The 22,952-nt window shown below is 44.5% G+C and overlaps 1 protein-coding gene across 1 annotated transcript in view; it reads right to left on the reverse strand.

The window, feature by feature from the left end:
- Positions 1-22,952, reverse strand: part of CDHR3 (cadherin related family member 3) — a 66,590-nt gene that overhangs the window by 38,659 nt on the left and 4,979 nt on the right. The window contains exons 3-8 of the mRNA XM_048836348.2: positions 21,270-21,438; positions 16,559-16,650; positions 9,395-9,489; positions 9,180-9,284; positions 4,466-4,617; positions 840-1,029 (exon numbers count right to left, since the gene is read on the reverse strand). Coding sequence (XP_048692305.2) covers positions 840-1,029; positions 4,466-4,617; positions 9,180-9,284; positions 9,395-9,489; positions 16,559-16,650; positions 21,270-21,438 — 803 coding nt within the window. The remainder of the gene's footprint in view (positions 1-839; positions 1,030-4,465; positions 4,618-9,179; positions 9,285-9,394; positions 9,490-16,558; positions 16,651-21,269; positions 21,439-22,952) is intronic.

Consider the following 22,952-nt stretch of genomic DNA (forward strand, 5'->3'; position numbering starts at 1 on the left):
TTCTCCCCCTCCCTCCATTCTTTGTTTATTAAAACTGGAAAACTCCTGTCCAATTCGTGAATAGTTTCATGTTGACTAAAGTTGCATGGGAGGGGGGCAAATAAACAGTGTGAAAAATTTCTCCCAGCTCTATTGACAACAGCACAAAGATAGAATAACACCATGATCAGCCCCATGAACTGTGAAAGATTCTAAATCCTTCATGTCACAATCCCACCTATCCCCCCTTACCACACACATACAGTATGAATGATACTCGTCCAGCAGAAAATAGCAGGACTGATGGTAATTGATAGTGCTTGCAACTGCACACCAACTATGTATAATGGCAGAGTGGTCTATGCCCTGAAGAGTTTGCAGGCCAGGAACATGAAGATAGCAGACAAAGGAAGGGAGTTGGGAAAGGAGAGAGCAAAGGTTAAAATTAATAACAGCCAGAACAGTCTGAAAGTCAACCGCTTAGAATGATCCCATTTAATAAATTAGCATGAAATGAGAGAGGTGAAAAGTCTGCCCCTGTTCTGGACAGAAATGATGCTACTTTTAATTATATACAGTCTATGGCCCCTCGATGCTGTGGTGATTGGCAGCTGAATGAGAGAGAGAGATAAATAAACGCCTGATTTGGCACAGATGTTTTGGGCCCAATTTTCAAATCTGAGCCAACAGGATGTTTGAGCCCTGCATCTTAGCACACACAGTCAGCACTTACCAGTAGGAGCTGATAGGGAGTGCCCATTTGAACACACATATGCAGGATCTAGGTGCCTAACTAGGGTGCCCTACACCACATACTGGCCCCGTCATATTGGTGAGAGACACTGTGAGTGGCTTAGTACCTGAAGTTGTACAAGCTACATTCTGGTGGGTTGTCATTAAGATCCTCAATAATGACGGTTATCTCTGTTTCATTCGTTTGCCCACCACTGGGACTGTCCTCCACACGAATGACCAACGAGATGTTAGGATGTAGACGCAGGGGAGCAGCATCTCGATCTATTCGCATAGCCACGTAAATCACACCAGTGACTAAGAGGAAAAGAATGGACAGGTTAGATAACTACTGGAAAGGAAATGACAAGAATTCTTATTTAAATGTATTGTTGTCCTTAAGGACTTGATGACTCAGGGAACTGGTGATAAATATACAGCCTTCCCTACCTCCACGTCACAGCTGTTTGTTTAGTGATCTGAAATAAACTGATGCATTTTATCTAACCCTTAGCAGATAAGTGTCCACAGCACAAAAATACCATGATGGCTGACAGCCTCAGCAGAGAAGCCAATAACTGACCAGGCATGGAGACTGGCCTACCCTCTCACCCCTAGTAGGGGTCTTTGTAAGTCAGGGGTGAGATACATTGGCAGAGTAGTGTTGGGAAGCGTGCACTGCTAATGTTCATGCTGTCCCTGCTCTGTGGCTAAAGACAGAACTTCATTTTCTAGTGCTCTCAAGGCAGCTCTAGATCTACGTATAAATAAGAACCATTCTCAGCTATGATGTAGTGAACATAAGAATGGCCATACTGGGTCAGACCAAAGGTCCATCCAGCCCTGTATCCTGTCTGCCAACAGTGGCCAATGCCAGGTGCCCCAGAGGGAGTGAGCCTAACAGGTAATGATCAAGTGATCTCTCTCCTGCCATCCATCTCCCTCTGACAAACAGAGGCTAGGGACACCATTCCTTACCCATCCTGGCTAATAGCCATTAATGGACTTAACCTCCATGAATTTATCTAGTTCTCTTTTAAACCCTATTATAGTCCTAGCCTTCACAATCTCCTCAGGCAAGGAGTTCCACAGGTTGACTGTGCGCTGTGTGAAGAAGAACTTCCTTTTATTTGTTTTATTTATTTGTCCATTAATTTCATTTGGTGGCCCCTAGTTCTTATATTATGGAAACAAGTAAATAACTTTTCCTTATTCATTTTCTCCACACCACTCATGATTTTATATACCTCTATCATATCCCCACTTAGTCTCCTCTTTTCCAAGCTGAAAAGTCCTAGCCTCTTTAATCTCTCCTCATATGGGACCCGTTCCAAACCCCTAATCATTTTAGTTGCCCTTCTCTGAACCTTTTCTAATGCCAGTATATCTTTTTTGAGATGAGGAGACCACATCTGTATGCAGTATTCAAGTGAGCTGTAGCTCACGAAAGCTTATGCTCAAATAAATTGGTTAGTCTCTAAGGTGCCACTAGTATTCCTTTTCTTTTTGCGAATACAGACTAACACAGCTGCTACTCTGAAACAAAGTATTCAAGATGTGGGCATACCAAGGATTTATATAAGGGCAATAAGATATTCTCTGTCTTATTCTCTATCCCATTTTAATGATTCCTAACATCCTGTTTGCTTTTTTGACTGCTGCTGCACACTGCGTGAACATTTTGAAAGAACTATCCACGATGACTCCAAGAGCTCTTTCCTGATTAGCTGTAACTAAATTAGCCCCCATCATATTGTATGTATAGTTGGGGTTATTTTTTCCAATGTGCATTACTTTATATTTATCCACATTCAATTTCATTTGCCATTTTGTTGCCCAGTCACTTAGTTTTGTGAGATCTTTTTGAAGCTCTTCACAGTCTGCTTTGGTCTTAACTATCTTGAGCAGTTTAGTATCATCTGCAAACTTTGCCATCTCACTGTTTACCCCTTTCTCCAGATCATTTATGAATAAGTTGAATAGGATTGGTCCTAGGACTGATCCTTGGGGAACACCACTAGTTACCCCTCTCCATTCTGAAAATTTACCATTTATTTCTACCCTTTGTTCCCTGTCTTTTAACCAGTTCTCAATCTATGAAAGGATCTTCCCTCTTATCCATGACAACTTAATTTATGTAAGAGCTTTTGATGAGTGACCTTGTCAAAGGCTTTCTGGAAATCTAAGTACTCTATGTCCACTGGATCCCCCTTGTCCACATGTTTGTTGACCCCTTCAAAGGACTCTAATAGATTAGTAAGACATGATTTCCCTTTACAGAAACCATGTTGACTTTTGCCCAACAATTTATGTTCTTCCATGTGTCTGACAATTTTATTCTTTACTGTTGTTCCAACTAATTTGCCTGGTACTGACATTAGACGTACTGGTCTGTAATTGCTGGGATCACCACTAGAGCCCTTTTTAAATATTGGCGTTACATTAGCTTCCAGTCACTGGGTACAGAAGCTGATTTAAAGGACAGGTTACAAATCATAGTTAATAGTTCTGCAATTTCACATTTGAGTTCTTTCAGAACTCTTGGGTGAATGCCATCTGGTCCCGATGACTTGTTACTGTTAAATTTATCAATTAATTCCAAAACCACCTCTAGTGTGTCAAGTTCTGTCTTCACTCATTCACTTCTTGGTTATATACCCTTTCATCTGCCACTGTTCAAACAGGATAACTTGTCTGCCACGTATTACTATAGATAAAGAGCCAGAAGAGGGTGACAGAATGTGTGTATACGCTGTCTGTGTTTCATAGTGTACTAATGGGGAGTGTAGTGCTTTAAGCCCAAAAGGCATAAGGAATCCAAAGCATTTAGCAAGAAGAAAAAGTCACTGAGCCTGATTCTATTCTGTCCTGTGCTTTGTGTAGTCATTTACAACTGCACCAATCAGATTGAAAGTGCTACCAGCTCGGAAGGGTAGCATTCACTGACGCAGCTGTAAATGACTTGAGGAGAACCCGGTATGCATGGGCAGAAGGAAAATAGGGGGCAGAAGTGTTTCTCTCCTGTTATATGAGCTCTTCAAGTCTTCTGAGATGTCTCACCTGGGGGAAATAATGGATTTGAATTACAGGGCTTCTGTAGGTCATATCCTGGGAGGGGATTCAGCCTGCACCATGAAGAACATTAAAGTCCCGGTCCTTAGCCCCCTGATCTGACCACGTTGTGTTGCTCTCATGGTTCAAAGAGGCATAAAACTGCCCTAAGAAGGCAACTGAGGAGACCGCTTCCCTAGGGGAAACCCAGGCTACATCACTATCTACATCACTCCCTCCCAGCCCACTGCTGACGAAGTACGCATGTTGCAGGCAGGACCAGAGGTGGCTGGAGTGTGCCCTGAAAATCTCCAGCCAGCGCAACAGCCCCTTGGGGAATTCTGCAGCCAACACAGATTAGGAAAATGGTGGGGCTACACTAATTTATTCTGGAGGTGCCGGGGGGGGAACAGCCCTCAGGATCAGATGAGTTTAAGCCACTTTTGCCTCTTCCCCCCTCCCCCCCCCCCCCCGATTTTTCACTTCCATGTTGAGCACAGCTCAGCCAGACCCAAGGACCTGGCCCTAAGAATGTGTTAACCCTATATAAAGTATGCTGCTTCTTCATATGGGCAGCGACAGAAGGAAATAAGGTAACTTAAAACTGGAGCCAAAGGAGTTTTTCTAACCTAGATTGTTTCCTTTCGTTGTACCAAAAGGCAGAGATAGATTGAAAGACAAATAGTATTTTTGTTTGTCTTACATGGATTTATGGCAAAATGCGTATTAGGTGGACTGATGCTGTAGACAAGTCTGCTGATAATCCCTTCATCATCATCTGGATCTTTAGCTGTTATATTGGCAACAACAGTTCCTGGGCTGTTTTCCTCTGGAATCCTGTAGACTCTCTCTTTCCTAGAGTAGACAAAGAAGTTCAACAGAGGCAAATAAATATTCCCCCACGTCCCTTGCTAAGTGTCAATATTGCTTGAGAGTCATAGAATTGTAGATGTCAGAAATAGAAGAGACCTGTTAGATCATCCAATCCATCTCCTGGCAAATGGATTAGCTGTTTTCATTCCATCCACATGCAGGTTAAAAGATAAAAATAGCAGCAGCAGTATAAGGAATCTTGCTACGGAATAAATACGGTCACTGCTACCAGGACAATATCATTTTAAAGAACTTGTCTCAGTGGTGCAATAAACTTTTTAAATGACAGGGTCTGCTTTCCCCGGACTGAGCATTCCCAGAACTCCAGGCAACATTTGGTTCACTTTATTTATAAAACCAGCTCAACATATTCACCCTGACAGGGCCAGATTTCTCCTGAATGAGCTTATGGCCCAGGCATTGTTTTACATGCAGATTTGCATGGTTACTTGTGATTATTGCAGCTGCATGTACAAATGAGTATTCTGATGTGCAATTGCAATCACTGCATGTGCAAAAGTAGGCATGGCAGAGCATGCGCAAAACTATGCAAGGGCCTCAGGCCTCCCCTAATGGAAATCTGACCTATTCTATTGAAAATAATGCACATGTCTTAGGGCCCGCTGTGGCAAGGTGCTCACTGAAGTCAAAGGGAGTGGAGGGTGCTCAACACTTTCCAGAAGTGCTCAGCATCTTTACTGACAAATGTCAACATTTCAATGAGCTTCCCATGTCATTACTTAACTCGTTAATCATTCCATAGTCCATGGCCCCCAAGGAAATTAGGGGGCAATATATCATACTCTGAAGGACAATAGACATGGGGTAGCTTTGACCAGCCAGGGAAGTGAATTACAAAGCCTAGTTCATCTGTGGAGGATATCGTGGCTCTGGTCCCCAGATTTTCGAATGTAGGAACTGCTAGGGACAGCACGCAAGCTGCCCTAATTGTTACAACAGCACACAGGGAAAGAGGAGGGAAGCCACATAGAGCTTGACAGATCAAAGACAACCTGAATTTCACCTAGAAGCAAACAGGAAGGTAGTGAGGTCTATGGAGAATAGACACAATAAGTTCCAACTCATCTAAATTCCAATTTTTAAAAAACTTGCCCTCTTTGTGACTGGAACCCACACCACCTACCCACCCCCACAGGCAGTCCTAGCCATGACATAGAGTGGTTATTCAGCCCTCCACAGGGTCTTGCATGGAGAGACAGGAAGCTTCTGAGCACACTGCAGGTAGTGCTGAATGCCAGCACCACTGTGCCATGGGTTTGGCCACTTCCTTTTGAGATATATCTAGACTACGTGCTGTTGCTGATCTATCAGCCTCCTGCCAGTAGCTTTATATAGGATGCTTCAGGCAATGCCTTTTAGACAAAGACTACAATGTAATTAAGAGAGAAACATATTTGCTTTCTTGTCTCCTCCTTTGGTTTCCCATTCTGAGGAGCAGATTTTCAAAGGGTTGGCTGCCAATGTAGGATTTTGCACACCAAAAACTGATGTGTTTGCATATCTTGTGGGTACTATTAAAAAGACCCTTTGAAACTTTCGCCCTAAAAGCTTTGATCAGAAAAAATGAAAACAGGTTTGTAAACTTGTCAGGTTTTCCCAAACTCCCACCACAGCTCTAATCATGATAGAGTCATGAAGTTCAAAGCCCAGGCATGCAGCTCACATGTGTTTTTGTATGTGACTCAGTAGTGATATGGGAGGTCAATTAATGAAGTATCATTTTATCTTTGGAAGCTCAAGCTCTTAACAAACAGCTTGAGCTGTGCTTTTTGGTTTGTAATACCAATAGAAATCCTTATTCTGAATAGGAAGAGACCATTTCATTCAGGGATCAACCAGATACCAGTGATTCTCTGTTCTATATAAATATTGTTTTTTACATCTAAAACACGAAGTCATTGCTGTTATTCATTAGCTTAGGATATAGTATGGTTGAAAAGGTAGCTAGATATTTAGCATAATACCAGTAGTCTTTCAAGTCTCCTGGATAAAATAACAATAATGGCAACTTTTGGAGGGGGAAAATCAGTCTAGAAAACAATGTGGTCCTACAGGTACAAATGGTGTTTCTGAAATGTATGAAACTCCTCCTAGTTGTATGTGACCAGCACAGTAACGTGGGGCATTTACATTTAAACCTCTCTCTGCTAATTGTTTCCTTCATGCATTTCAAGTATCAAATAGGCAGGAAGAAAAAGCCACATTTCTATTTATAATACTTTGTTCTTCTATTTCACCAAACATCTCAGGCTTTACAGATCATACCCAGATCCTTGGCCCCAATTCCAGCAGCTTTCCACTGGTCAGGCAGCACAAAGCAGCCAGAGGGGCAGCTGGAAGTCTCTTGGCATGGTGATAAAACAGTGTCGCTGGCTTCTCCCTCCTCTGTATAGAGGGCAGGGCTGAACCTCACTGCACTCTGGCTGATCTTCACAGGCATAATGGCCTGTGGAGGGACGTTACAACCTAGCATGGATTAGATCAGCCCTTGCTGTGCCCTAACTTGTGCCAGGTTGCCACCAGGATCAGGAGAAGAATTAGAGCCTTTCTCTGTGCAAGTGAAGATTAAGGCCCTTAATTCTAACACTGCTTTGAGGTAGATAACCTCTATAAAACGGATACAATATTTCAGTGATTTGTCCAAGACCACACAGGCAGTCGTTAGCAGAGTCAGATCAAGAATTTGGGAGTTCAACCTACCAGGCACCTGCTCTAACCATTATAGCCCACATTCCTTTCCACTGTAAAATAACCTTGTTGACACCAAAACTTGCTCAGGGTGGCTGCCGGATCAGGCCCTGCAGGGAAGATAGGCAGGTGAATGCCTATCTTCCTTCAGTTCATGGATCGTGCTGGGAGTTAGGCAGGAGACAGGTGTCCAGACCCCTAGAGGGAGGCAGCAGCTCACATGTCCAGAGGCAGAAAGGTAGCTAGGGAACTTTTACGGAAAATGTTTAGGTACTAAAGGTGGCACCTGAGTAGGGGGTGTCACGGAGTCCCTGGGTGATGCTCTGGAACTGCTCCCCATGAAGCCAGTCAGGACTCTGGGGAAGTCTCCTTTCTGTGAGCAGCCTGTCTTCAGGACACACAGCTCACACAGCTTCCACCTTCCTGGGTCTGACCTCAGAGCATTCAGCATACTCTGCCCCTCCGTGTGCTTCCCACAGCAAGTCCGCTCAGGCGGGGCTCCTGGGGAAGCCAGAGGGTCCTACACCCCAGCTTCACAGTCAGACGTGACTCCCAGCCAGCCAGTAAAACAGAGGTTTATTATACGACAGGAACATGGTCTAAAACAGAGCTTGTAGGTGCAGAGAATCGGACCCCTCAGCTGGGTTCATTTTAGGGGCAGTGAGCCAGACAACCATGTCTGCCCTTCACTCCATGTCTCCAGCCAGCCCCAAACTGAAACTCCCTCCAGCCCCTCCTCCTCTTGGCTTTGTTCCTTTCCCAGGCCAGGAGGTCACCTGATTCCTTTGTTCTCCAACCCTTTAGCTCTCACCTTGCAGGGGGGAAGGGCCCAGATCATCAGTTGCCCGGAAACAGGGTGTCGGCCATTCTCTGTGGCCAGACTCCTGCACACACCTGCCCTCTAGGGCTCTGCAGTGATCATACACCCTTACCCCACCACCTAGATACTTAAGAACTGCATAGGGGAAACTGAGGCACCCCCACACTATTCAGAGGAAACATTAAGAACAGTCCCACTTCGTCACAGGGGGCTTATGCATTGCAGTGGACCCTAAAATTGGGACTTAGGGCCTGGATCCATAAAGATATTTAGGCTCCTAACTTCCAGTTTAAATCGATGGCAGTAAGGAGTCTAAGTACCTTTGTGGATCCGAACCATAGACCTTATTTTGACATTCTGCACAGGGGTGAGTTTCAGCCAGACAGAGTGTATGTCTTCATGCTTGACTTAGCATCAAACACAAGCTTTGAAAATTAACTGTAATAACATGTACAGGGATAATGGAAAGAAACTGATAAAAACGTCCAACAAGAGACTAAGAAGTCATAACAAAATGAAAATAGTGTTTTAGCAACAGTTATTAGAATAGTTATTAATGTTTGCCAGAAGCTGGGAATGGGTGACAGAGAATGGATCATTTGATGATTACCCTGTTCTGTTCATTCCCTCTGAAACACCTGGCATTGGCCACTGTTGGAAGACAGGATACTGGGCTGGAAGGACCATTGGTCAGACCGAGTATGGCTGTTCTTATGTATTATCATTAGTTTATTATTATGTGTATGGTCGTGGCACCTCAGAGCCCCAGTCATGGAGCAGGACCCCATTTTGATAGGCTCTGAACAAAAAGATAGACCCTGCCCCAAATAGCTTACAATCTAAGTTTAAAAAAGATGGATATAGAAAGAGGGAGAAGTACATGGAAACAATGAGACATTGTATCAGTTAATGGCTATGCTATAGAGTCTCCCAAAAGGTTGAACCAATAATGCTGAGGCTGAAAAGTCTGAGAACTATGTGTATTTTTAGGGTGCAAAGTGATCGTTTCACTTACGTGGTAAAGTAAGGTGTTTCGTCATTGGTGTTAATGATGTTGACTATCACTGCCCTGGTGGTGCTCAGCCCTAGGCGGTCTGTCACTGTTATGTTTAACAAATAACTGTTAAATAAAAACAAAATCAAACCAGAATCACACCGTGGATTACATGCAGTAGGTCTCTGTTAACAATGAACAACGAGAATGATCAGAGGATCAAAATGAATACTTACAGATGTGGATCTCTCTCAAAATCAAATTCTTTTGTGGAAGAAATGGTTCCAGTTTGAGAGACCATGAATGGCTGTGACACAGGGGTACATGAATACTGGAATAAAAGGATTATGAATTAGTATCTGTATCTTTTTAAAACATCCAGCCATTCATTCACTGGCTTACAGAATGGATCAAGGAAATATATGCCCCACATTTACAGTATTCCCAGAACTCTGTGTATGGAAATGTACAGGCATCGTGGTCACCAGCAGGATCAAACCCAGGACATTCATCACCAGAAACACAAGCCACTGTCACTTGAGCTATAGAAGTAGATCTTCTGGTAAATAGCAAGCAGGGCATGACAGTGGTCCCCATTAGAAAGAGACATGGTCACACACCAAGCTAGTCATTGTGTCACATTTTTATCAGAATAATTCTCACCCCCTCTGGTATCCTAATCCATGAAAATAATGTAATTTACCGGCTGGTGTGTGTGCACGTGCCACTACCCATCTAGTGGTTGGGCTGCAGGAAATACTTAAGCAAGTCTGACATTTTATCCGGAAGAGAGTAGTGGTGCACAGATATTTAACCAGCACAGTATAATCTCCATGTCCAAGGTAGATCACCTTTTTCTGCATTTAACTAATATTCTGTATGCCAGTTGAGATGCTCCTCTACACTGTTACTAACAACACACTGCTCAGGTCCTCATCTGGTGTAAATCAGCATGGATCTATTGTCTTCAATGGAGCTATACTGTTTTTTACAAAAGTTGAGGATACAGCCATTATCAAGATAGAGCAGATATGCAGTAAGACAGCAGTAAGTCTTTGTAAGACAGCAGTTGCAAAGCCTTTTGCCCTTCATCTCTTGGAGGTCCATGCAGGATAGATAGAGAAGAGAACACTGACACACAGTGCAGTTGTACAATGACTTTGTGTTTTTATTCAGGAAACTGCTCCCAGGTTGCCTGCCTCAGGGACATACCATACTTAGTCTGGTTTCTCTTCTGGTCCCTTCCTTTCAAGTGGGCCTAAGAACTGATTCTGCTACCCATAGGCCATAATCAGTAATCCTGTGAAGACATCATGTCTGTACTACAAAGTTATGTTGACCAAATTTATGTCGGCATACAGCCACCACAGTAAGTACTTCGCTTGTGCATATGCGTACTTGGCTCCTGGTGTCACCAGTGCATGTCTTCACCAGGAGCTCTTGTACTGATGTAGCGTGCAGTGCACCAGGGATAGTTATCCCACAATGCAACTCGCCACTGTCCACTGCAGAGTCTTGTGGGAAGTTTTTGCAATACCTGATGGAGCCAAAACGAATTGTGGAAGGGTGCCTGGGAGCATGGGGTCAACTTCCCATAATGCAGTGTTCTCCATCCCATAATTTCATCTGCATACCATAATTTTCGTGCCTTCTTTTCAAAATCCCATAAACCCCCATATCTCCTCTTACCATATGCCATCTCTGATAGATGCATGGCACCTGCGCAGTTCTACACTCAGTTCATGAGCATTGCAAGGATAGGGTGCATGATCCCGGGGTACTGCAGAACCTCAGGAGGAGCTGCAGGGGACATAATTCCTTGGAGGCTAGATTACCATGGGACATAGAAAAAAACAATTCAAGATTGTTGGTGGCATTCATGGAGCAGCTGGAGATGGTAAAGTGCTGGTTCTGGGACTGAGAAACGAGCACTGACTGGTGAAATTGCATCATCATGCAACTTCAGGCTGATGAGCCGTGGCTGCAGAACTTTTGGATGAGCAAGGCCACATTCCTAGATCTGTGTGCCCCAGCCATCCAATGCAGAGACACCTGAGAAGCAAGTAGTGATCGTACCCTGGAAACTTGCAATGCCAGATGGCTACAGCCAGTTGGGAATCAATTTGGAGTCAGGAAATCCACCCCAGAGGCCATTGTCATGCATGTGTGCAGGGCCATTAATCGCCTCCTGCTATGCAGGATTGTGACTCTCAGCAATGTGCAGGACATAGTGGATGGTTCTGCAGCCGGGGGTTTCTGAACTGTGGTGGGGTGATAGATGACGCCTATTCCTTTTTTTGGAGTTAGACCACCTTGCCACAGAGTACGGCAACAGAAAGGGCTACTTTTCTATGGTTAAGCAACCGCTGCAGGATCACTGGGGACGCCTTATTGACAGCAGTGAGGGCTGGTCAAGGAAAGTGCATGACACATGTATCTTTAAGAACAAAGGACTGTTCAGAAAGCTGCAAGCAGGGACTTTCTTTCCCAACCGGCAGATTACCATTGGCACTGTTGAAATGCCAATAGTGATCCTGGGGAACCCAGCCTATCCCTTGCTCCTATGGCTCATGAAGCCATACTCCTGCCCCCTCAACAGCACCAAGGAGCACTTCAGCTACAGGCTCAGCGGGTGCAGAATGACAGGGGAATGTGCCATTTCCAGGGTAGCTGGCATTGTTTCCTTACAAGATTGGAACATAAGAACATAAGAATGGCCATACTGGGTCAGACCAAAGGTCCATCCAGCCCTGTATCATGTCTGCCAACAGTGGCCAATGCCAGGTGCCCCAGAGGGAGTGAGCCTAACAGGTAATGATCAAGTGATCTCTCTCCTGCCATCCATCTCCACCCTCTGACAAACAGAGGCTAGGGACATCATTCCTTACCTATCCTGGCTAATAGACATTAATGGACTTAACCTCCATGAATTTATCTAGTTCCCTTTTAAACCCTGTTATAGTCCTAGCCTTCACAACCTCCTCAGGCAAGAAGTTCCACAGGTTGAATGTGCGCTGTGTGAAGAAGAACTTCCTTTTATTTGTTTTAAACCTGTTGCCCATTAATTTCATTTGGTGGCCCCTAGTTCTTATATTATGGAAACAAGTAAATAACTTTTCCTTATTCATTTTCTCCACACCACTCATGATTTTATATACCTCTATCATATCCCCACTTAGTCTCCTCTTTTCCAAGCTGAAAAGTCCTAGCCTCTTTAATCTCTCCTCATATGGGACCCGTTCCAAACCCCTAATCATTTTAGTTGCCCTTCTCTGAACCTTTTCTAATGCCAGTATATCTTTTTTGAGATGAGGAGTACGCAGTATTTGTACTTTTTTTGTATTTGCATTTGTACGCAGTATTCAAGATGTGGGCATACCATGGATTTATATAAGGGCAATAAGATATTCTCCGTCTTATTCTCTATCCCTTTTTTAATGATTCCTAACATCCTGTTCGCTTTTTTGGACTTCAGTGAGAAAAATATCCCAGTGGCTATAGCTGCCTTCTGTATCCTGTAAAGCAAAGGGGGAAAAGTTTCTGCCAGGGTGGAGGTGGGGCAACTATCTGCTGACTTTGAATAGCCAAGCTCAGGGAGGCTTTGAAAGACCATTTTAATAATGATCCAGAATAGTGTGTGTGTGCTGTAGTGTGGTTCACCTGGCCTTGCTCTTTTGTGGCCCAGTATGAATCTTGTGGTGATTTCTGTGTATTTTGGAATATAATATTGTCAATGCATCTATTTATATTGTTTATGAATGGTGCTATGGGTTGTGTGACACTGTGCAGTAACAGATAATTGGCTGCTGTCCGACCTACTCAGCACCAACCAGCATATATTGTGAACTAATAAAGATTAATTTCATTACAAAAAAAAACTTATTCTGTAATATGAATGGGGCAATTAAAGAAAACCTTTTGAAATTTAATAAAAATTTAAAAATTAAGGGAATAGAACTTATGATGTGGAAAAAATAGTCATGTCCATTTTAGGTACACATACACCAACCGGGGCTTACACAGGTCAGTGTATATGAAGCTGTGATTGTCTTTAATGTCCCCTGGAGTGGAGTGATAAGGGTAGTGCACTGACCCCTGATGCCACATGGAATGTTGAGTGGGGACATAGGAAGGTCCCAATCAGGGGTGAAAGTAACTTAAAGGACTTACCAGTACTCCAGAGTCCTGAGCAGGGGGCATGGCCTCGACCAGAAGAGGCGTGGCCTCAACTGGAAGAGTCGGGGCTTTTAAATACCTGGGCCCTTTAAATCAAGATTTAAAGGCCCCAGGGCTCCAGCTGTGACTGGGAGCCCCCAGGCCTTTAAATTACCCCCAGAGCTTCCAGCTGCAGAGGCTCAGGGGTGATTAAATGGGCCCCGGGCTCCAGCCACCGCTACCGCAGTGGAACTCCAGACCCTTTTAATGACCACCGGAGCCCTGCCGCCACTACCCCGGGGCTCCGGCAGCGGGGCTCAGGTGGCGCTTTAAAGGGGGCTCTAGCCGCTGCGGGGAGCCTGGGGTCCTTTAAAGCGCCAGCCTGGGGAAGCCAGTCTGGTCCGGCACAGCGTACTGGCTCTTGCAGGTACGCCGGACCGGACCGGCTTACTTTCACCTCTGGTCCCAATATTGAGTTCTCAATGGGCTGCAGCGGGAAACGAGCATGGAATTGTTGGACCTACAGGCCCACCAGAGTCTGCAGCATCTCTGTTTGCTGTCTGAGAAGAACAAGCATGTCCTGCTGCACATCCCCTCTCCTTTTCCTGCACCTTTCTCCTCTCCACTCCATCCTTCTCCAGGTTACCAGTAAGGGTCATCCTCCAAGCCCTGTGCTCATTCTCTGATGCAGCACTGGCTTGCAGGATATCCTGGAACACGTCATCCTTAGTCCTCTTTTCTTCCTCCGTATCTGGCTCAGGCATTCCGTGAGTGGGGATGGGGAGACCCTACAGCTGCAATGGCAGCAGCTGCAGGTACAACACACACAGGTACCTTTGTCAGTGTTTTCATGATGGAAATCAAAATGTAACGTGGAACTCACTCCCCTTGCTCCCCAAAAGTTGTAAGTGCTGCATTCTCACTTCTGCTTGGGACTGATAGAGCATGGCACCAGCCATGCTGAGGATGGCCCTCCAGCAGTTGGGAAAACGAGGAGGGAATTGCTCTGTTGCATAATTCTGGTTGTATAGGGCAATGGAACTGCATACTGGCACCGTTTCTCCCGGGGGTGGTGATTTTAGCTGATATCTCATTCCTGAGGGTAACAGAGGCTCCTTGTAATTTCAAAGTAAACTGCACACTTACCAGAGTTTCCTTCCCCTGCACCAGGCTCTCCTGTGCTCGACAGTCAGGACTGGCTGGACTCCAGTGGAGTCAAAACCAGGTCCTGGCTCACTGAGCAGCTAGATCCCCCGGTCACCTGCTCCTCCTCCTCGTCCACTTCTCCTCACTGTTCATGGCAGGGGCCTGTGATTCGGGCTCCTCAGAAGTATCCACAGGGTTCTTGGGGGTAGTGGTGGGGTCTCTGCTGAGGATGGCATGCAGCTTTCTGCAGCTCAGCACCAGATCGATTGTTGGCCTCCCTGGCCTTCTGGTACACCTGCCGCAGCTCCTCGGCTTTCATATGGCACTGCTGCTGGTCCCTGTTGTAGCCCATCTCCTGCATCTGTCAAGCAACCTACTCATAGATATCCACATTTCTGTGGCTGGATGGGAGCTGTGCCTGCAGAGCCTCTTCTCCCCAGAGGCCCAGGAGATCCACCACCTCCTGTCTCCTCCAGGCAGGAGTGTGCCTGGAGTGTGTAGCCAGCATGGTCAGCTGGGCAGTTGCACTCAACAGTGGAGAGCTGCTAGGGTGTGCTCGCCAAGCCAGGCAATCAGGAAAAGGAATTTCAGAAATTCGTGGGGCTTCCCATCTACCTGACCCTGAAGCAGTGGAGTTCACAACAGTGACCAGAACGGACACTGTGGGGCATTGTGAGACAACTGCTGGAGGCTAGTAAAGGTTGACATAAGTAACAGAGTGTCTACACTCACATTGCGTCGACCTAACTACGTTGACCCTGACTCTATGTTGCTTGGGGAGGTGGTGTTATTAAATCAGTGTAATGGGGCACTTATGTCATCAGGAGCCAAATTCAAGTGGAGAGACACCCACAGCTAGGTTAACGTAAGGTGCCTTGAGTCAACCTAACTGTGTAGTGTAGACCAGGCCTAACTTAACAAGTGATATTCTAGAACATACAGCATCAAATAATGATAAGCCAGGTGATCAGTAAAGTGTTCTTAAAAATCCTACAGCCTTATGAAAGACCTGCTCAACTGGTGCTACTCCTCTTGTGTTACTTCTTTGACAAACAGAAATGAAATAGAACCGAGTGTAACCACAACTCATCTCCTATTGTGATATGTTTAACTGAAGTTGCTGAAAAAGCGGCTGAGTAATCTAATCAATTAAGCTAACAAATTCTTGTCAATGGACCACTCTAGTTTTCCTGCTGGGAGTATTATTGTACCAGCAGTCCATCATTTCTGCATGTGCGTCTCCTTATTATGACTGGGATTTATCACAGATTCAAAGACTTTTGCTTATGAAGAATTCACTGCAGTTATTTTTCTCTTTCATTGGCAATAATCGTTAATCTAGAGCTAAATCCTGAGGCCTTTACATCTTTTCTTATTCAGTCAAACCCACATTGACTTCAGTGGGAGTTTGACTGAGAAAAGACTGAGTAAGGAGGTCAAGAATGCAGCTCCTAAAATGTAATTGGTCTTTTGAGTATTGCTACAGGCTGAAGTAACACCTGAAGTGTCTGTTTGTGATAATGTTGTATCTTTCACCAGTTTCTCAGGTAAAAGTCTGCAAAAAGTGACTTTTCTGAAATTCCTGCTGATATCCAGAACCTTTTCATTTTTTTAAGCTGTTGGCCACAAATCACACTGTATTGCTTTCCAGATGGCTAAATGCTGAGGTTTCATTGCATGAAGAGTTATTTCCCCAATGTTTCATTTAAAAGAAACTTCAATGTAACATAAAAGATTAAAAGCCCCATTTAACCCTTACTCTGAAAAGGGGTTTTGGAGACAGTTTGTAAGAAAGACCCCGTTACCTGCTATATCTATGGTGGGTCATAGCAAAACCCTGTCTCCAAACTCTAACTTCAGGGTGTTCAAATTTTAAAACCTACTCCATACCCCAGTGGTGAGAGATTGGTCCCTTCTTATCAAAAATAACATTCTGCTATTCTAGCTTATTATTTAAAATGTTTCATTTCAACTGACAATATACCGTTTTCTATATGCCTGATGAGTGAGTTCAGAGGAGAAAGTTCCTGGGAATTAGTTATACTTCAGATGCAGTGGATTGCATTGTCTCTCTCTCTTTTTTCCTTAATTAAACTTACTGTGAGTTGTGACTGTTCAGGATCAGATGCATCAATCTGGTAAATAACTCCAGGAGGTGTTCTATTTCCCTCCAAGATATAGATCATTACAGCTGGATGAATAGAAATATAGTCAATGTTAATTTTATCTTTAAAAAAGACACAGATATACTGACTGTATCAGAACACGTCATTACCTGATGCATGTACTCACTCTGCAACTCTGTCTAATTCCAAAATAAACAAAATACCCAAACACACACCAAAACAACACACAGCTGGGTCAAAAGAACATGCCCCCATGCTGTAAATAGACAACCATCAATATTTGTGATTATGAAGCTTACATCACTGACAGACAGAGCATATCTTGAACTGGTCATTGGTAAATGACCTGGGCTAGCTTGAATTTTTATGTCATTGGGGGATTGTGACCAGTACCACCCACCTGCCTCAATAAATGGGAAACCTGATGGGGCCAGCAGCAATTGGGTTAGGCCCAGTTGAATGTGGAAAGAGAACATGTGCTGAGAGGATGCAGGGGTGCCCTTCCCCTTCAAAGTCTCTAGTCACTGGTTGGCAAGCTTGGGGAGGAAGGGATCTGACTGGTCCCTCACTCTCCTCTTTCATTAATTTAAACCCTAGCTTCGGCCTCGTGAAGCCTCTTGCTTTTTGCTCCATTCTAGCAGCCTCACCCTCTGTCCCCTGTACTAGCAGCCATGAAGCTGTGTTTTGTGGATGCTATGGCTCTGATTGTTTGCCCGCTGTAGGGTCAGGAATGAATTTTTTTCTTCCTGTAGGGGCCAAACTGGCAGAGGGCTGGGGAGTTTTTTGCCTTGCTCACAGCATCCTGGAGGCACGGTTAAGTTAAATAAGAACAGAGTTTAATAATTAATACTCAATAAGGATGTTATTTCATTGCAACTTGCCGCTAGTTTTGAGTGTGGTTAAAAGGATAAAAGGGATGGTTCGCAGAAGTAAAAGACCTGGGATTTTACTGGTGGGCCTTGTGTTCATGGGATAGGAGGAGACCCTGAGGCCTTTGTGGGCTGAGGTTCCCCCCTTTTCGTACCCTTGGTCCCCCTTGGGGGCAGAAGTAGGACTCAGAAAAACGAACTGAGTCCTAGGGGTAAGATGAAGAGAGCCTACACGAGTGGTGGGTTATTGGGTAGGGAATCCTTTAGCCCCCACACTGGAACCACTTAAAATGCCTGGCAGGTGAGAGTATGGCTAACAGGATAGATAGCAGCCCTCCCAAGTGTTAAATGTAATAAAGTTGTGGCCTGATGCTTTAAAATCCATCCTTGTGTTTGTCCTTTTTCTTCACTGTGTCTACGTCAATTCAGTTCATATCATGAACTGCTAGGACTAGGATCTCATGTGCTACATCATTGGAAACATGGGAATCCCAGCTTTCCTAAGATGTATAGGAATTATTGCTAGTATGGGCAGTTAATGAGTAAGCGGACCTTTAACTCATTATTTACTGTAGACTTTTTCATGTCTGCTGTGTCCTGTGCTTATAGAATATTAATCTGTCCCTGACCCTGACTGGCTGCTTGTGCCCAAAGGAGCAGCAGGAATCCCCAAACAGCAGAATGAGGATTCCTAGATGACAGTGATATGAATATGAAGTTTAATGAGAAACAGACACATTTTAATAACCAGTGAATGTGCCATCAGTGTTAACGGCAGCTGGTATTGATAACTAACCCCACCCAGTTAGACAACTCCTATGTCTGTGTTCACTGATTTACTGCAGCTCTAGCTGAGTGTTAAACTGATGCAATTATTTTTAACAAGCTCCCAAATATAGCATGTTTCATGCTGCGCCCATCCCCTGAAGCATCATCATGTCAAATCTCATTATTATTTTTTACAGTAGCACCCACAACATGCTAGGCACTGTCCATGCTCTGAAGACCCAGGCCCTTCTCCAAGGAGTTTATTTTGTCTCTTGTACAAAGTATAGTAAAGAAGCAAGAACTCCAGGGATGCTTACATGTTATTTGTTAAACTGGCTGTTTTCCAGCTAGAAATGGGCCTGAACCAAAACCTGCACTGGCTCTTAATCCTTAACTTTGGCAGGGATCAGTATTTAAACTTAGATCCAAACTTCATCACTGGCCTCTGCCAGTGAGCCAAAACCCTGAAATAACATTGCCATTCTCCCAACTATTGAGGAGTTCATAAGCTGGCTCCATATTTTGTGGCTCTGGCCCATCTGTATTTTTGGGTAGGAAAAAAAAATCTTTGAATGTTTAATAATTCATTGCTGTTCCATACACATACACACACACATGTTAGAACACTGAAGTTTCAAACTGAAACTCTTAAAAGTCAGGAAGTGACAAAATTATGATTTCTCTTGTAACCTTAATTCTGCCCCTTTATATATGTATATGTTATACAGCCTTCAGTTACATGATGTCATGGTATAAGTTCTGCAGGTCCCCTCATTACTGAGTGAGCTAGATAGGTGCTCAGTGAGCCAGGCAGCTGTTTGATATTTACTTTTATCCTCTTTGAGATGTGGGGCCATGTACTGAACATACACTGCTCTCCTTCCAAACCCCACCCTGAATGAGGAAGGGATTCTGTGAACTCCAGCCTCCTTCTCAACACCCTGAGCAATTGCTGCAGTGAATGAAGCAGAGGTGCTCCAAGTTCCCACACATTGCACACACCCCCCCGCCCACACACACACACACACACACACACACAGAGCTGGGCCAAAATCACCGATCACATGGAGATAGTATTTTTGGAACCCTGTCTCTTTCCTTATGCACTATCACAGATCATAATCCCCATGACCTTACATTTAAAACTGATTTCCCACATAAATTTCTCTCACACACATGCAGATTCACTGTACTGCTGTGCACGCTGGCTGAACACTAGCTTTATTGTCTTTCAGAAACTCTTGCACATGCACAAAGTACATTTATTTAAACCTTTGTTGCTTCTCCAAATCCAATTCAGTTTTCAACAAGGCACAAAACAGTATGTCCATAACAAAGTGGCTATGCCTGGTTCCATAGAAGGAACTTGAATGTCAAGACACTCAGCATCACAATGCCTAACTTTTAGGTGACTAAAAAACACAGGAGCAACACTGCAATCTGAAAAGCCTGGGTTAGCCACTAGACTCCTATATGAGGAGATAGATAGGTGCCTCAGAATGTGATCCACAAAAGCCAACAGGCTAGGTGGGGATCTGCCTAAAATAGCCAATGGGGGGTGGGGAGCACGTCCTAAGCCCCACACCCTCAGGTCAGATTTCCATGCCTAAATCCGGGCTGCTAGGAGGGGCCTATCTTTGCTTGTGATTTACAAACTGGGAGAAGGTGGGTGTTTGGCCACTTAAGTCACATGCAGGGAACAATCAGAGGCTGCCTAAATCCACACACAACAGCCAGGCTTGGGCAGGAGAAGGAGCTCCCTTAATATTTAACCCAAGGGTTAGGGTACTCCCCCGGGATGTGGGAGAGCCCTAGTTCAAGTGCCCAATGAGGAGAAGGGATTCAAACAGGGATCTGCCACTTCTCAGGGGAGTGCCCTAACCACCAGGCTATAGGCTCTTTTTCTGGCCCAATTAATATTTAATTGTTCAATTATTTAAAGTGGAACAACTTCAACAGGAGAGATTGAGGGAGACTGCATAGTCTAGGGCGCTCACCTGAGAAGTGGCAGATCCCTGTTCAAATCCCTTCTGCTCACAGGCACCAATTTTTCATTTTTCTGGGTGGATGCTCCACGCCCACTCTGCCCAGAGGCCATGCCACTTCCCCCAAAACCCCACCTTCGCTCTTCCTGTTCCTGGCCCCACTCCATCCTCTCCCCCCAGCACCTTCTGCTCGCTGCCAAACAGCTGATCGGCGGGTGGGTGCTGAATACCCACTATTTTTGTTCCGTGGGTGCTCCAGCCCCAGAGCACCTGTGCAGTCGGTGCCTATGCTTCTCCTCATCAAGCAGAGAGAGGACTTAAACTGAGCATTGCCCCCATCCCAGCTCAGAACCCTAGCCACTATGCTAAAGGTTATAAGGGAGGGCCTCTTTTCCTGCCCCCACCCCAGCTGTTTCATGTGGAATTAGGCAACCTCTAATCAGGCCCCACAAATGATTTAGGTGGCCAAACAGTTTGTCTTTCCCCTGGTTTGTCAATCACTGTGTGGCTCAGGTGGGAGATTGGCACCCGGATGCGCAGAAGGAGGTTCAGATGCAGAAACTTAGATGGCAAGAGACTTTAGGTGCCTAGATGGTTAGGCGCAGCCAAGGGGAGTTTTGTGGATTGCTGTGATGCCTAAAAATAGTACTCGGATGTTTATGTACTTGTATGGATCCCACTCTACCTCCCTATCAAATGGGAAGTCTCTAATAGCTGCCACTAAGACACTTCAACGAATCAAAAAAGCTCATAAATATTTATTGTTATCACTAGCACTGCTTTCTTTTCACTCTTTTGGTATTTGAAAATGCTTAACCCATTTTTAGTGCAAGTCTCAAGGAGGGAAGTCACTCCCTGCATGAGATCAATCACTAAATTTCAGCTGAAAACATAAAACAGGTAACAACCACAGTGACCCTCTAGAATGGAAATATTTGGCCAATCTTAACTATAAGCATTGCTAGGCATTCTGTCTATAACATTTAGTGATTAAGGTTTAGTTTCCCAATGTTGTAATTTCAAGCATTAGTCTCTTTTGTTACTTCCAAGCAGTTCTCTTACTTTGGTTTGCCAAATTGCCACGAAACACAGGAGGTTCATTAACATCTGTTATTTGGACAGTAAGTATTTGAAGGTCACTTGCCCCAGCTGTATCACTGACATAAATCTGCAAATCAAAGCTGTTTGGCATAGTTTCATAATCTAGAACAGGATCTCCAGTGGTAACAACCTGAAATGTAACAAATTATTAGTAGCACACTATGCAATCAAATCTGTAATTATTGTATATAGGAATAAATACATATAAAAAGGTGCCATGTTGGACTGGTTAAAGACTGAGGGCTACAGGAAGATGCACCAACTGAGGGGGTACTGCAGTAGGTCCCTGTTGGACTATTAAAGACTGAGTCCAGGGAGGACTGAAGGACATTTTGGACTGTATCCCCCGGAAGGGCTTTGCTTGTTTTGCACATGGAGAGAGTGTGACTTGGCCGGAGGGCTGAGTCACCGAAGCCCCACTTAACAAACGCAGTGGCTGATGGGTCGCTGTGAGCAGAGAAAAAAATCACAGGCATGCACACCCTCAACCAGGGTGCGCTCGTGGGAGGTGGGTGCCACTCTGCCACACAGTCTAAATGAGAATCTAGATATTTCTAAGCAGATTGGGTCCTGCTTAATAGAAATATACCTCCAATTCACAACAATTAAACATTTTCACTGATTTCATGAACAGTGTGGTAAGCTATATATTCAGCTTTGATGCTGCTGTTTTTAGATGCCTCTCCAATGAAGAGGAAAGAGATGCTCAATTGTCCTTACAGAGCACGATGGAGAAATACAGCATGTTATCTGGAGGTGAGCTGGACCACTCTTTGCGCCTCTGAGCAGGAACAATTCTAACTCCAACTACCGATTGCTGCTGCTGTGGGCCTGGAGAGGGGGAGCCTTAGCTATACACTGCTCAAAGCAGGAGACTTGGTGCATGGGCTAGCATGTTCCTGCATAATGTGTGGGGAACCTGCTCTGCTGCTTTTGTTCTGTGGGTGGAGGGTAGGTAAGAATCTCCCTATGCTCTCCTCCCGCTCTCGCACCACAGCAGCAGAGGGTTGTGAAAATAGAGATTCTAATTGTCAGCCCCCATAATTCATGCATGAAAATAGCCTTCCCCATATCTCAGCAAAGACTTAATTGTAGAGTGTAGTTCTGGGGTATCTCATTACTAGGCGTTCATTACTTTTACAAAATATGGTACTACACATTCATTAGAATATTATGCAACAGCATAAATAATTAACACTAACTACGCTTGTCCAGTAAATGAGCTAATTACATTTGTGCCGCATCATCCTAGCTTTTTAAATCATGTTTTTCACTTGCCTAGTAGTTTGCAGAACTTAGTAATTCACAATGGAGTCATTGGGACAGATTTCAGGGCACATCTACACTATAGCAGCACAGGTATGGTTCTGCAGTGTAGATGCTTCATACATTTTCAGAAGGGGGGTTTCCCTTTGGGGTGACCAGATAGCAAGTGTGAAAAATCTTGGAGAAGCGGTAGCTAGGGTGATGGAAGAATTCTTCTGTTGATCTAGCTGCATCTACCATGGGGGTTAGATCGACCTAACTACATCACAGAGGGTGTGAAAATTTTCACAGCCCTGGGAGATAAAGCTAAGTCAATCTATTTTTTTAGGGGTAAGGCAGGCCTCAATCTGGTGTTGCTGCACCTTTCTGCTTTAAGCT

The sequence above is a fragment of the Caretta caretta genome, chromosome 1, assembly GCF_965140235.1.
Source record: "Caretta caretta isolate rCarCar2 chromosome 1, rCarCar1.hap1, whole genome shotgun sequence".
NCBI classification, from domain to species: Eukaryota; Metazoa; Chordata; order Testudines; family Cheloniidae; genus Caretta; species Caretta caretta.